Source organism: Aethalodelphis obliquidens, unplaced genomic scaffold (genome assembly GCF_003676395.1).
Source record: "Aethalodelphis obliquidens isolate GAN/ISIS:26980383/991018 unplaced genomic scaffold, ASM367639v1 scaffold14, whole genome shotgun sequence".
Lineage (NCBI taxonomy): Eukaryota > Metazoa > Chordata > Mammalia > Artiodactyla > Delphinidae > Aethalodelphis > Aethalodelphis obliquidens.
In genome coordinates this window covers 21,004,175-21,020,574 of record NW_020837958.1, presented here as the reverse complement: position 1 = coordinate 21,020,574, position 16,400 = coordinate 21,004,175, and the positions used below count along the sequence as shown (strand labels likewise).

Genomic DNA, 16,400 nt, shown 5'->3' with positions numbered 1-16,400 from the left:
ATAGTTTAGGGTTAAATAAACCCTAAAATAACTTTCATCTAATTTTTTACAATTTGCTTCTTTGCCAAGACTTGATATAAAAATAGGTCAAATTCCAGAAATTTATTAAATACTGGATTTTTAAAAAATTTGTGACAGATATTTAGTTAACTTTAGTTTTTCTCATAGGAAACACTTCGTCCCCAGTTTGAAGCAAAGTATTACAAGATGGAGAGAGTGAATCCCATCAGTGGAAAACCTGAGCCTCATCAGCCTTCCTCAGACAAAGTCACTCGGCTTCTTGTTTCTATCTCAGGAATATTCTTCATGGTAAAGTATAATCATAAATCTCAGAATGTGGGATTCCAGGTTTAGAAAGACGTTCTAGGATACCAACTCATTTTGTGACCCCGAGGATGTAAGAAACTATCTTGTTCAGTACCTTGGTAGTACATACATACTATTAAACAAAATAAAAATCACAGCAGGTCACAGAATAATTACAAAGGGAGTTTGTGCATATCCCTAAATAAAACACTCTTTGGGCGAAACAAAGATCATCTAAGATAAAATGGAAATTACATGATCATCCTAAAATTAGATATTTTGTTTTAAAACCAAGCATTCATGTGAAAGTGGAGATTTGAACAGCATATCCCACTGAAACAACTGAATCTTATACCATTTATTTTGACTCTAATGAAAGTTAGTTACTTAAAGGAAATTTTAAATTTACATATGCTTTCTGGAAAAGTACATTTCTTTAGCTTTTGGGGTCAGTGTATTGGATCCATGGTGTTGCTTTCGTTTTGTAATGATGCACAGTGTGGATGTCTCCTCTGGTCTCCCATATTGTAGATTTCTCTGGTGATCACTGCAGTGTTTGCAGTCGTGGTGTACCGCCTGGTTGTCATGGAACAGTTCGCATCATTCAAGTGGAATTTCATCAAACAACACTGGCAGTTTGCAACTTCTGCTGCTGCAGTCTGTATCAATTTTGTGATCATTATGGCACTGAATCTTGTAAGTGTTTACAGATTTTTCAATAGGTGTACAAGGGGTGGGTAAAGGAGAGGATGTGTTTCCTTTATACTTGGATTGGACTTACAGGCAGCCAAAATAAGACCTAGTATCATTTCTGGCAAAGACAATTTGGCTCAACAGAAAATATTTCATTTATGTGGTTTACATGATGGATTTTTTAAAAATTAAAATCAACAGTCGTATCGCCTTCCTTGCTCTTTGGGTTTATAGTTTAGTTTAGCGACAACTTCCACTCGAGTATCTAGTGTGTGCTAGAAATGCTGCTATGCTCTTTTCATTCAGATAAGGGATTGTTTGGATTAGAAAGCCATTCCAACAAACTCAACCTCAGAGGAGAATTTATTGGAAAGATACAGGAAATTCTGTTTGAAAGCATAGCCTTGTTATCTCCAAGACCTCATGTGAAATGGAAAACAGTCAGACGGCTACTCCATTTTTATTCCTCTGGGACTAAGTTTTTTTTTCCTTCCTTCCCTCCCTCCCTCTTCCTGTTTTTCTCTCCCTCTCTCTATCTTCTTTCCCTCTCTCTTTCTCTTTTCCTTTCTTTCTACCTCTTTTTCCAGTGATTCTATTTGCATATCTGCTCCATTCTATCAGGAAGAGACTATCTGCTTCCCCATGGCCTCCCTTTCAGAGTCTGGTATACTGTTGCATTGCTATGCTTTTGTTATTTTCATTGGCTCTAAATTCATGACCATGTTGGTCAATTTCTGTAGTTTATTTAACTTAGATCATCCAGTGTTTCAATGTGCTAGTTTTTCAGAGAGAGCATCTGATTGGTTCAACTTCACATATACCAAGTGACTTATGAACCAAATGTCTATGGCTGCGAGGACAATATTATGCTTAGGTCTACCTCTTCAGCAAGATCTGTGGATGGGGCCCCATTTTCTGAAGACAGGAGGCACTTATTGGCACATTTAGAATAATATCTTTCCTTTAATTCTTCCAACAACACCACAAGGTCAATATTTTCTCCATTTAGTAAATGAGGAAGCTGAAATTCAGAGAGCTTAAATAACTTGTCCCACATTATGCATATAGTAAGTGTTAGTGCTTATATATTTACATGGTGAGATAATTCATATAGAGGGCTGACCAATACACAAACAATGATATTGATAACATAAACAGGTAATACGCATTTGGTTCCAAACGTGGATTGATACTGACATTACATGGTTAGTCGGGAGGGAACTGGAACCATTTACTATTTAACTTTAAAATTATCAGAGATGTTCTTAAGAGAAAATAAATAGTCACTGAGAAATGGGTAAATATTAATGCAAGGACAATAGTTAATATTTTCTACTGGAGACTCCTTTCTTCAGGGTTAGGTTAATTTGCAGAAGAAGAATGTTGCTTACTGTATCTCCAAATAAGCCATACAGTCTTTTAATTTCTGCTTTTGACTCATAAAGGGAACAATAAACATTGAAAAAAGACAGTGCTGGGATTGAGAGGCTTGTGTGGTAGCCTGTGTGAGGAAGTACATGTTGTGCATTGCACAAAGTCACCACATTGAAGGAGGAACCATTCACAGCTAGGACATTGTGGAGTTTTATATTTATGGTTTTTATATTAACTATTCTGGCAGATAGGGAAAGAAATTGTTTCTAACAAAACCAGTGTATTGTGGCAGTTTTCCAGTGGACAGAGGTTATTGTGGTTGATCTCATTATCTAAGGAAAAGGAAGCTAAGTGGTTAATGTATTCATTTCTAGGTAATACTAGCGATCAGCTAGTCTGATCCAATTTCTTATCCAATTTCTTATCCTTAGTAAGTTGGTTGAATTTTAAATTTTAATATTATTTAAGTACATGGCATACAGTTACGGAAGAAGGATATACAATTTCACTTGATTTCCATTGGAACACACCTGCATTTTGAAGAGTGACAATAAAATGTTAATAGTGGTTATATCTCAGGATAATATTTGACTTAATATATATTTTTTCTGTTCATTCAAATATTTATCTCTATATGTAGGTTTTGATTTATAATCAGAAAAAAATAGCCTTTACTTTTTTTTTTTTTTTTTTGCGGTACGCGGGCCTCTCACTGTTGTGGTGGCCTCTCCCGTTGCGGAGCACAGGCTCCGGATGCGCAGGCTCAGCGGCCATGGCCCACGAGCCCAGCCGCTCCGCGGCATGTGGGATCCTCCCAGACCGGGGCACGAACCCGTGTCCCCTGCATCGGCAGGCGGACTCTCAACCACTGCGCCACCAGGGAAGCCCCAGCCTTTACTTTTAAAACATTCTACCATGATATAAAATTTGGAACAAATTAGAATTGGAATGTACTTTATTTTTACTTTATATATGAGTTACCCATAAAACCGCAGCCACCTAGGTAGCAACTTTGGGTCATTTTTTAAATTTTGTCTTTCACCAAGTAAGGAACAGGCTTATCAATGATCAATGGCTAACATCCCAGGGCACACACTCACACTCTCTCTATCTCTCTCTCTCTCTCCCCCCGTCTGTTCCTTCTGTTCTCATTTATGCTCTCTCCCTCTCCCCTGCCCCTCTGAACACTGCCCAGGCTTTCATCAGTTTGAATCGTCAGTTCCTCAACTTAGTGTCCTGATAAAAGTCCATTTCTATCAGGCTGGCTGAAGTTTTCACTGATGTACCAGACTCCAGTTTTATATTATTCCAGGTGCTTCTCAATTCCCAGTCCCTTGAACTCTGATTCTGCTACCCCTCCAATTTCTATCCTCGGTGATCACCCCTTCCCTAGAATCACAATTGACCCTCCAACATACATTCCTCTCTCTTATAGGTTCAGATACAACTTCTTCTCACTAAGTTTATGTTTTTGATGAGGCTTAGTGTATTCTTTCTTCCAAAGTACTTGCATTTACAGACAACAAAGACCTCTGTAGACAGGTAAGGATAGTACTATTTTTATCATAGAAACCATCCTTTGAGATCCTTAAAATCCCACTAGCTCTACTTCATTAAATACAAAAGCCCATGTAAGTGCCTAGAGCTATGAAATAAGCATCCATGGTTCCCAGGAGAAAACAGAGCTGACTTTCCTCTTTCTAAATGTTTATTTCTACTTGTTGAGCATTTTGGCTTTCAGATTCAGGGATTGTTAGAAGTGAAATAGACCATACAACTTCTCCTTTGCCCTTGCAACTAACTCAGGAGAAGATTTTAAAATGGATTTAGCATAAAAGAAGTGAATTACACAGCCAACTCACCAAATGTGAAAGGAATGTTATATTTCTCAGATTCAATCAGTGTAAAAAAAATAATGCCCTTTTGAATTTATGCATTTCCTTCCCACCCAGGATGTTAAGGCACCTCACAGATTATTAAACAGCCCTTCTGACTCACCTGAACACACAGGATCAATTTAAGAGCTTAATCAAATAAGGATAGATTAACGTCATTAATATCAAAATATCAGACTCTTTAAAAAAAATATACCACCAGAAAGATTCACCTAGAATACCAAATGCTATCTTTTGTTATCTGCAGAACAACTCTAAATATACAGCTCATACAAATGTACTTTTCAAATGTACTCATACAAGTGTTTCTTAATAGCTTGACTTTGTGATCCCTGTGCTACCATATTCCCCAAACGAGGGATTTGGACTCAGTTAAAATATTCTATTAATCTAATACGCTTTTCAGCTATAAGCCATATACATGAAACTATGAAATGAGTGCGCGGAAAAATAGCTTAAATCAGCCAAATAATTTTTTAAAACTGAACTTTTCATGTTTAATGTACACAGCCAGAAACCTTGCCATTCTTCATGCATTACTTTCGTCTCCTTCATCATATCAGTGACTGTTGTGAACTGTGCTTCTCTCGTATCCATTCCCTGCTCCCCATCCTCACTTCTGCTTCCTTAGTTCAGCTGCTTGTCATTTCTAGCTCAGGCTATTGTCACAGCCTTCTAACTGGTTAGTCTTCCTGTCTCTATTCTGCACTCTTCCTATCTCCCTTTCACACCACTGCTGCAAGGGTCTTTCAAAATTACAAATCTGATCATCTTATTTTGTACTCAGATCTGTATAACAGGTTCCCATTGCCTCTGACATCAATGGCATGGGAGGGTCTCCATTATTTAAAGCCAGTTTTCCCTTCTCCCCTTGTTGGAGTTTGTGTCTTGCCCCCTCCCTGTCACACCCTGCAGTCCAGCCTATAGAACCACTTGTGTTTGCTCCCTGGCATTCTGCTATTTCACACCCATCTCTTGGTTCACAGTGCTTCCTCTATTGACCTTTTTTTTCTTTTTCTCTCCTTGAAGAATATCTCTTCATCTTTGAAAATTTCAGTTAAGGATCACTTCTTTCATAAAATTTGTTCTCGATCCCATATGTGGAATTAAAGAATCTCTTTGTGTCTGTTCTTCTCACAGGTGCTTGGACAGGTCTATTCTCCCTCCTTATCAGAGTCTCCTGATAGCATTAAACAATCTCTTTTGTGAATGCTCTTCTGCTACAGTGCTTGGGATATGCCTGTTCTCCAGCAATCAGGTTATAAATTCCTCACGAGCAGGGGCTGTAGCTTCCTCATGTTTATATCTCCAGGTCTTTGCCTAATGCCTAAAAGACATTTAGAATATATTCTTTCAATACATTTTAAATATTTTATTCTCCAGATATCCTAGCATTTCGAATATTGTATGTGCTCAAAGTCACTTTTGTTACTGGAATTATATTTTCAGTGTCTTTCAAGTTTTCTGCCCTTGTTAATTTCATTCACACTAACAATCAAAGGATATATATTCTCTAAGCTTTTAAAACAGGTGGATTGTGGCATTCCTACAAATATTTAATTTGGGAGAGAAATATGGATCAAGATAATAAAAATTTGATGACAGGCCCATTTTACAGATCATAAAAGTAACTTAAAGGATTGTTTCCTACTCTTATACTCATCAAATCACCTGAAACACTTTTGAAAAACTACAGATTCCTGAGTCTCATTCAGAATCTTCTTTGTAGGACTATGAAGTCTGTATTTAAAACAAAAAGTTTCCCATAATGCTCTCCAAGTGATTCTGATCCAGTTAGTCCACAAAATGGCATTACGAAATCAGTGATTTAAGGAGCTAAGGTGATTTTGATACCCAGCCAAGATCAGAAATCACTTCTTCCAAAGATAAATTGCAAATAATTTAACAATAACTAAAACTTCAAGTTATTATCTTTAACATCTTTTACCAGGCATATAGCTAAAAAACTACAAAGCCAGCATTTGAAACCAGGAGTTGCTCTTCACAAATCCCATCCTTTTTATTCTTTATTTTGCTGCCCCTCAAAATATAATGCTACCAGAGGTTAGCATTATAAGTAGCATGGTTAACCATCATTAGTAAATACTTCCAAAAAGATTTTGATAAAAATTTAAAATGTGCAGTTACTTAAGAAGTGTATATTCTTGTTGCTTGACAATCAAACCTCAATTAATCTACGAATTATTTTAAGAATGAAAGTTCTCTGGTCTCATGATTAACATGTAATTTTTAAGAGAAAATAGAAACATCACAGCAGAAGTACTCTTGTACTTCTGGGATTAAGCCAATTAAACCATTTCAGCATTGTCAATAAAAGGATAAACTCCTTTTGGTATTCCTCCTCTCATTTTAAAGGCCATGTACCAGGCATAGAGCACACTATAACCAAAAGGAAGGGAAAAAAAAAAAAAAAGAAAGCCCTGAATACACTTGGCTATTGTGTATTCATGCTGGTTCTGGACTCTTCCACATTATTGATCCACTTCCATCTCTAAAGTCCAGAGAATACATTCCTATGTTTCCTTCATGGGCCTGATCCCCAAAGACCTCAAAATGTACCTGACTTTCCTCAACACCCGATTTCCACTGGTAATTACCATGCAAATAGGTTATTATGGAATAGGGTAGTTCAAAGTGTTAGACCACACATCTTAACCTCGAAAGGAAGCAATGCAAAATGACCCATTTAATAAGAAGGTTAGCTTCTTTTTTTTTTAATGTATTTGTTTAGTTTTTTCATATGTATGTCCACGATTTCTAGAAATTCAAAAAGGAGGATTCCTGGAAAAGTGCAGACTCTTTTTGACTCTGCAAAAGTCTGTTTGGAGCTCCTTTTTACAAGGAAGGTTAGATTGTGAGCCTCTGACTCAGAGATAAAGAGCATTAAAACACATGTACAACTCCTTAATTTGCCCCTTCACAACAACCTTGCTGTTTTTTCTCTGCCTTTGCCATTTTTTCCCACAACTGATTTCTGCATTGCACCCCAAAACAAAGCATTAGTAGGGAGATGACTTCTCAGCTCAGGACGAATTCTAAAGTCCTCACCATAGCCTACCAGGCCCTGAAAATGTGTTTCTCTCTGAGATCTCTCTGACTCATCTCTTACTACCTTTACTGCCTCCACCCTTGTCCCTCTACCTTCCTTGTCCTTCATGAAGCCCACCAAGCCCATGGCAGGCTCAGGCATTTGCACTTACAATTTCTGTTTCCCCCGATACTGAGCTGCATCCCTGCTGGGTTCCCTCACTCCATGCAGCTCTCTGCTCAAATGCCTTCCCTGATCACCCTCTAAATAGCACGCTGTGCCACCACTACTCTCTACCCCTCAGGCTGCTTCATCTTTCCTCTTAGTACTTTGCATCTTCTGGCCAATTACATATTTCTTTGCCATCTTTCTCTGAGCACTGGAGTTTAAATTCCATGAAAGCAGAGACTATGTTTGGTTCACTGTTATTTGGTTCCCTGAATAGTACCTGACTCATTAGAAATTCCTAATAAATATTTTTAACCCAATATATATGACCACAGAATATCAGCTTACTGAATGCACTAGTGAATAATTTTTAAAAGCATAGGTTCCTCAATATGGTATTTTATATACTTTTTAAATTTTATTTTATTTTTAAATGTTTTACACACACATATATTACATATATATATATATACATAATGATGTATATTTATGTAGTATATACATATACTACATGTATATAATGTAGTAACCAGAACAATTGACCCTGAATCCTCTTATTCTCTCCTCCCCCAAGTACATATCCATTCTACCACACACACACACACACAACTTGCTGTGTCAATGTGATTGCTGTAATACACCATCCAGTTGGTTATATTTGAATTGTGGTTTCTTCCTACACTTTGTGGGTGAGTTAACATGTCACTCTGCATGGACTGATTTTGTAACTCATCATCATGATGATGCCAATGGCATTTGGGCCTTGGGTGATGCAGGCTGTTCACTACCTCAGACAGCTTTCCAAGAACAATATATCCAGGGGTGGCACAACATCTTTTGTGATTCATAACATTCCTCCAAAGGTTATTAGGTTATTGTAATCCCTTGGGGCATCAGCTGCAGATATCACCATCGCAGGCTTACAGACAGGTCTATGTGCTAAGTATTAAGACAAAATCTGAAGTGGTTATGTGACAAGGCACAGCATAGGTGGTACAAGAGAGCCATGATACCAAATCCCGACTTTGCTACTTGCTTAGAAGTATTATCTCGGGTTAGGTGCTTAACATTCTAAACCTTAGTTTCCTGTTCTGTAAAATGGGAATCATAATGCCTATTTGATAATATTGTTGTAAGGACAAATATAAATAATAGTATATATAAAACACTGTTTGGCACCAGCCAAATACTCTAAATGACAGTTATTTAAATAAAATTTTCTCTCAGTCCCCATGAGGGCACTTAATTCAGTGCCTGAGGCATAGGAGCTACTCAAGTACTATTTGCTGATTGATAAGGCTGTCTTCCAATACTCTCTGGAGACCCTTCTCTAATCATCTTAGTTGATAAATGGGGCATGGAAAAGAACAAAGTCAGGATAACTTTGGTGCTCATGAATTCAAGCTAATCGGGTCCTAAAATTTGGAAATGATTACTTGAGTGTACAGTTAAAAAAAAAAAAAACTGCACCAGGGGTAGAATGAGACTATTGTACTCAATATAATCTTTTTGTCTCAAGATAACTCTTTAAATCTTAGGAAGAGATGGATTGAATCATGGTCAAGATGAATAATCATAATAGTTCTATTGAAAGAACAGTCAGGGAAGGTGAACAACTTTTCAAGTGTCCAGACACCTTTTTGATTTTGCGTGCCAATAGGCAGCGTTATTGGAATTTATAATCTAAAGAATAATTTGTTGAATTGTGGGGTTACGTAATCACATTTACATACACACACACATCACCCTCCTGTCTATAGTAAATATACATTTCCAACTATATTTACTTGGAATATTGTGAAATATGTTTTCTTTCCTTGAGTCTGTATGAGCGGTACACAGAGTATGGTGGGGCAAGAAGAAGGTGGCAGAATATAAAAAATGTTATAAAAATCTATTGTGCATGTGACTTACAGATTCAACAGATCTGACTAGTGAATCTTGTTTTAAATAACCACCAAACCAGCTTTGTTCTTTAGGAATGCAACTTTGCCCACTGCCTTTGTCATAGTTTGGAAAATTCTTTATCAATAGTAAAGAAGACATACTTCCACTTAACCTTCCAGAGTAGTGAAAAGCACATATAATTTGATTATTAAATCCCAGGTCAGCCGTTAACTAGTTGAATGTCTTTGGGGTTTTTTTAAGTCTCATTTCTTTGATTTATAAAGTGGAAATAAAGATAGCTAGCAGAAAAGATGTTATTGCAGAAATCAAGTGTGTCTGTATATATACACATATTTACAACACATTTTTATACATGCGTTGTGTGTGTATGTGTATATATAAAGCACTGTAGAGTAAGATTTAAAACTTGCTTCTGCTTAATTAAAAATGTAACCACTATGTAGCATATACTTTAGATGTTTCTTGAATAGTGTAAATAACAGCGTTTTCTAAAAGAAAATAATAACATTAACTATTTGTTTTCTTTTATTACAGGCTTATGAAAAAATCGCTTACCTTCTCACTAATTTAGGTAAGCCCATTTTTCTTCACTCTTTTGTAACATGGGCATATTATTCTGCACTTGCTTTACACACGAGCATTTTTATATGCTTTTTATATCAACTTTAGTTATATAATTGTCAATAAAAGTGAAAGAAGCGGCATAGGAAGTTGGACTACATCACGTAACTATAGAGAGGCAATGTGTATAGTTACAAAATCTTACTAGAAATTAGCAAACCTAGTTCTCCCTACTTGGAATTGCTTTTTTCCACTACTTTTTCAGTTCTTCGTGATTTTCACCCCCAATATTTATTTTTATCAAAGTGTCATATTACATGTACACAATTTAAAAGGCAAAAGATTATTAAGAGATTTGTAACAAACACCAGTCCTTTGCCACATTACCCATTTTTATTTTCCATATCCCTGAGGGACGGCTTTTTAGCATTTTATCAATTAATTTCTTCTGTTATTTTCTACCCTGTTTCTAAATTGCATGCCATTCTTGGGTTTTCTAGCTTTGGGAAGTGACTGCCTTCCCATCATAAAGACAAGAACTTTAGTCTTTATTCCCTGCAGTGTTCTGTCCCCGCACACTTTCCCATCCATCACCGGCTAAAAACAGACTTAATTCCCCTCCTTCCAAAGTGGTTGTACCAGCAGTTTTAGCCAAATGAATAATTAGTGTTCAAATCATTGTGTCTAGAGAACTATGTTCACATCTAAGGCATGGTGTGTACTGTGATCCTTCCTTTCTTACACAACCTTTATATTTTCATGAAGCTAATAATAGCACTTTTGTTGCTTAATTGTCTACACATACTTTCCTTAATTTATCCCAAACTTCCTGCCATAACTCTAAATTCTCTCTAAATACATTCAAAAACATCAAGTATTGTATTCATTTTATTTTCTTCTTAGAGTTATCCTCCCTGAACCACTGTCTACTCCAATCTCAATAGGTTACCCTCTGGGCTTGTGCTCAGCTGCATCTACACTTCCCTTCACCAGCACTGTGGGAATTCCTTTCACCTTTTTTTTCTCGGCTGGACATTACTTTTTGGATCCTATGTTTCTTCTGTCTTAACTTAATTCCTTATTTTGCTACCTGGAAAGTAAATTTCTCAAAACCTTACATGTCAGAAAATGTCTTTTTTTCTATCCTCAAACTTAATTTTTAGTCCCCCAGTTTGGGGTACAAAATTTTTATTGCAGATTTGTTTGAGCAATGATCTTTTATTGAGAACTCACCAGAGCCAAGGCACTGGGCTAAGCTAAACACTTCTCCTTCATTATTTTGTTTTATTGTCATCACAACTCTATGACAGTATGATCCCTAGTTTATGGATAAGAAAACCAAGATAATTAAGTTAAATAAGTAGAATTTAAACTCAGAAGTGACAGACTCCATTGACTATGGTGGAGGAACTGTATGACTCTATCATGATATATCACTTTCGTTATAATGTATTTACAAATACAAGTAACAAGAGAAGGAACAGTGTGTAGAGGGAAGAACTAGTTCCTAGTTCATCCTCTGGATGACATGATTACTTGGAAATTACATGACTATGAGCAAGTTTTCCCCTCTCTCCATTCCATTCTTCCTCCTTCTCCTCTTTCTTCTGTTTCTTTTTGGTTTTTTTGAGTCAGTTTCTTCACTGGTAAAATGAGAATGATAATACTTCCTGTTTCACCATTGTAGGTTGGCCACCTGACACATGACAAGTGCTCCATAAATGGGAATGATCTTTTTCATCATTTTCATTGTTCTTTAAACCCACTGAGCTACAATTTCTTCAGCTGGGTAACAAAGCACTTGAACTACATTGTCTCAAAGGTTTCTTCCAGCTCTGATTCCTTACATTTATTAACTTTTAAAGTACTTTATACCCAAGATAGAAGCAAATCTAAGCAAGTGATTTGGGGACCACAATTGATAGTAGGAAAGAGAACAGTTATCTGTGCTAAGTTCCAGGTGTATTCACTTCATATTTGATTTTTCCATCTGTAACTCATACCATAATGCCTGTGGATTCATAACTGTTGATTAATAATGAATGAATTGTATTGATTTAAATTAATAAAATATTGATATTTTACTTAAAGTAATATAATATCATTGCATGTATATACCTATAAATATATAAATATATATATATAATATATATGACATTATATTTTGTATAACTTTTGGCTTGCAAATTTATGCTTCAAATTAGAAATTAGGTTTAACTTTCTAGAGGAGGCCAAACACTGTTTTATTTAAAATATTTTTTTAAACTTTGTTTCTTGATTTCTTTTTTTGTCCAAATATTTTATTTTCAAAAACCACACACACAAAAAAATCAAAGCTTCAATTCTATCACATTAAGGTTTTTTTTTAGAGAGGAAATATATAACGTTTGATTCCAAGAGAGAATTTTTTCAGCCTAGTTTTATAGTTGTTGAGAATTAGATCAGAATAGTTGTCAGTTGTTCCAAATAATAAAGTAACTATAATAATGAACTGTGATTTATCTGTAATATTAATTATCTATAAAAATAAACCTGGATTCCAAGAAACAAATTAGATCAACTGGTAAAAAGAGTTTTTATTTTGTCAGAGGTCAATTCAGCAATAGGAGCATCTATATCAAGAAAATAGTAACAATAAAATCATATGTCACCATATTAACATTAGGCAAACAAGAATTTGATATCTATTTGAGAGAGACAGAGAAACACTTCATACTGATAAACAATCTACCAGGTCAATATAATTGTCATGATGTCTATACACCTTTTCATAAACCTTCAAAACATAGAAAGCAAAACATGATAGAAATACAAAAATAAATTGATAAATCCACACTCAAAATATAAGCCAGGATATAGAGTATTTGAATATCATAACTAGCAAGCTTCTTTTAAAATATATATAAACTGTATGCTCAACAGAAATATTATTTTCAGACACTTGATACATTGACAAAACTTATCCATGTAATTTGGCCACAATGAAATTGCAACTTTTTTGCCCCCAAACAGAAATCACACAGGACACATTTGTGGATCACGATGCAATAAAATTAGAAATGGAGAACCAAAAGCAATCTTACTCACAGGATTTTTTTAAAAATCCACATTCTTATTTCTAAATAAGTTTTATGCTTAATTTACAAACTATTTAGAAGGAAACAACAATGAAAACACAACCTTTCAAAACCCATGGGGAGATGTCAGCCTATCCTGACTGCTCTCACTGGTGCCCACCAACCAGTCACTCTTTTGGATGCCCCACAGACTCCCTCCTATTTCCGGCACCTACCTGCTTTGGACTTGGAGTTCCCCAAGACCTGTTGCGTTTTTATTCTGTGCTTTGCTCATGCATGTATTTTGGCCTCTCTTTCCCTTAAGTCAGAGCCCATCTCTTTTCTACCTTTCTTGAATTTTTCAATTATATTAAAAAATATATATAAATATATTAGATGTGCATATATATTTTCTATCACTTATTTGGGTACTGAGTGGGAGCAGAGGCGTCAGTACATGCTGCCATCTTCATCCAATCTCTCTCATCACTGTATTTTGTTGTGTTTTGTTTGTTTTGTTTTGTTTGAGAAGTTAGAACCCTAAGGTGTGTGTTGACAGAGTTCTTAAAATTATCTTATCTAAATTCCTCATTTCACAGATTATAAAACTGATTACAGAGAAATGTGAAGAGCCCTGCCTGAGATTACCGGCAAATTAGGTGTAAGGTTGAGATAAAAACTGGGCTTTTGTGACTGATGTAGCCCTCTTTTCTCTTTACTATTCCACTTCAGTCTGCATACAAAATATTCCTTTTTCAAAGAACCCTGTGGACAGTTTAGGTCCCTATATTAAGTATAGCCAGTTTGGGTGAAAGACTGATCTAATATTTGTGGTTACCTCTAAATGAAAGGAGCAGAGAGAATCCTGAAAATCTTTATATCTTAATAACAAGCATCATACTTCTGTAGCTGTGGGAAATGTCTAAAGATTATCTCATTGGATCCTTTCAGCAACTCTATGGAACAGATATTATCATTCCTATTTTTACAGATGCAGACACTAGAACTCAGAGACATTGAGTGGCTCATAGAACTAGTAAATGACTGAACCAGACTTTGAACATGGGACTTCTGATTCTGTATCCATATTTCTTGTCATTTACCTCATCTATGTAAACACACCCTATGTTCCTTTTAGAATATCCTCGAACAGAATCTGAATGGGAAAACAGCTTTGCTTTGAAGATGTTCCTCTTCCAGTTTGTCAATTTAAACAGTTCTATCTTCTATATTGCTTTCTTTTTGGGGAGGTAAGTCAACTCCATAGGCATTATCTTTGCAGAATGACAGAGATTGTCAACAGCTCCACTGCTGGTTTGTTAACAGGGGTGGCAAATTCTTGTCCTCTGCTTTAGAAAACTGTCCCAATCAATCTTCACATGCTTTTTCAAGTCAAAAGACTTCTCAGTACAGTGCTTCTAGGTGCCACTCCCAGTTAAAGTTGGCATAAAAAAGTAAAATCATATAACCTTTATACTTAATACTTTTTTTAATACTTTTCTGTATACCTGAAGCTAACACAACATTGTAAATCAGCTGTACTTCCATTTTTAAAAAATAAATAAAACATGCCATCCTTGGGTTGAATTATGACTCTCCAGTCATAAGTAATGGTTTTGTTAAATAAGAAAATAATTTTTATGTAACCCCAGCTTACAGTTCCTTAGTGGGGAAACATACCTGTCATGGTAATGTTTTTCTTTTCCTTAAATTTGCTGCAAAATATGAAAAAGAAGCATATTAAGCTACTGGTTCTGGTTTGCCATATGCTTAACACTCTGACAAGTGCCATGGAAACATGCTGAAGCTAGAAACATTTTAAACTAAGCCATTCAGCACGTTGTATTAATATTCGTTAACTAGGTCAAGAAGACATTAAAACTCCACAGGTAAAAATAGGAAATTTCATTCGGTTGGTTTGTCTGTACTTTCTCAACTCATTGATATTGACTTCACACATCATTTTTCCTTTTTAAGTTGGGTCCTTTGATGTGTAAGCATGGCCTAAGTCAACTGTTTGGGTACAAGTTGCTCCAGAGAACACTTAAGTCTCTACCCACACATGCACTTGTTGTAATACATTAGTAAATGTTCTTCAGTCAACCCACATAAACGCTAATGAATTAAAATGGCTTTTTACAGATTTGTAGGCCATCCAGGAAAGTACAATAAACTTTTCAACCGGTGGAGACTGGAGGAAGTAAGTAATTTGTAAGGGTGGGTGTGGGGATAGGCATGGATATGGACTAATGACTATGGGAGGAAGAGGGGGTGGGAAGGGAGAGAAAGGGGAGGTGGAACAGGGAATTTCAGGCATGCTGAAGACGCATTTTCAATAAAGGAGACTTCCTATGGTTTCAGAAATGAAGGAATTAAGTCTTTCCAGAAAAGAGGGTGATCCTGACCTCAGCTCTTTTTTTTTTTTTTTGTAAAGCAGGAATTTGCTCATTTATTTATTTATTTATTTTTATTTGATTGTGCCGGGTCTTAGTTGTGGCTTGTGGCTCCTTCTTTGCAGCACGTGGGCTCCTTAGTTGTGGCATGCGAACTCTTCGTTGTGGCATGCATGTGGGATCTAGTTCCATGAGCAGGGATCAAACCCAGGTCCCCTGCATTGGGAGCCCAAAGTCTTACCACTGCACCACCAGGGAAGTCCCTCAGCTGTTTTTAATATTCCATCAAAACTATTTTTTCCATTCACAAAGCCCAGAAATTTAGCTCCAGAACTGTTTTTCTTTGGGGGAATTATTATTGTCTATTGTACTGGTTTCCAAACTTTTAAACATGCTGGGTTTCCTTTTAAGCAGGGAAAATTTAGTCCAAAAGAAATCTTACTTCAAATACTAATTTATAAATATATAGGTATATCTTCAAAGTCTCATATGTCTTTATTGATTTATTATATGTATGTCATGGAAACAAAATGTCTAGGAATAATATCTCTCTATCACAGTAAGAATATTTTATATTTTCACTGGGACTGACAAATTGTCCTCCCAAATGCTATGCTCTACCTATAGAGTATGAATCTACTTTTCAGACCTCTGCCAAGAGAAACATTTTAATTTTTACCAATAATCCAAAGGATATCTTCTTTAGATTTCAGTTCCTTTAATTACAAGTGAGATGGAGAATATTTTTCATATGTCTGTTGACATTTTATACTTCTGTGTGTGTATTATTCCTATTTATTTTCATTAAGCTGTTTTTCTGTTTTAATAATTTATAAACAAATAAAATTAGGCTCTAATCTTTCGTATTTGTTGCAGATATGTTTCCCATTTTCTTGTATATAGTTTAGTTTTGTTTTGATATTTTTTTACACAACTATATAGCATTTTCTAATCAAAATATTACTGTTGTTAATGGTTTGGGGAATTTGTATCATGA

The 16,400-nt window shown here is 35.7% G+C and overlaps 1 protein-coding gene across 2 annotated transcripts in view; it reads left to right on the top strand.

Annotated features, from left to right (window-relative positions):
- The window catches only part of ANO3 (anoctamin 3), a 193,099-nt gene that overhangs the window by 154,766 nt on the left and 21,933 nt on the right, over window positions 1–16,400 (top strand). For both annotated transcript variants that reach the window (XM_027115153.1, XM_027115154.1), the window contains 5 exons: window positions 169–309; window positions 838–1,002; window positions 9,928–9,964; window positions 14,149–14,260; window positions 15,153–15,210. In XM_027115153.1, coding sequence (XP_026970954.1) covers window positions 169–309; window positions 838–1,002; window positions 9,928–9,964; window positions 14,149–14,260; window positions 15,153–15,210 — 513 coding nt within the window. The remainder of the gene's footprint in view (window positions 1–168; window positions 310–837; window positions 1,003–9,927; window positions 9,965–14,148; window positions 14,261–15,152; window positions 15,211–16,400) is intronic.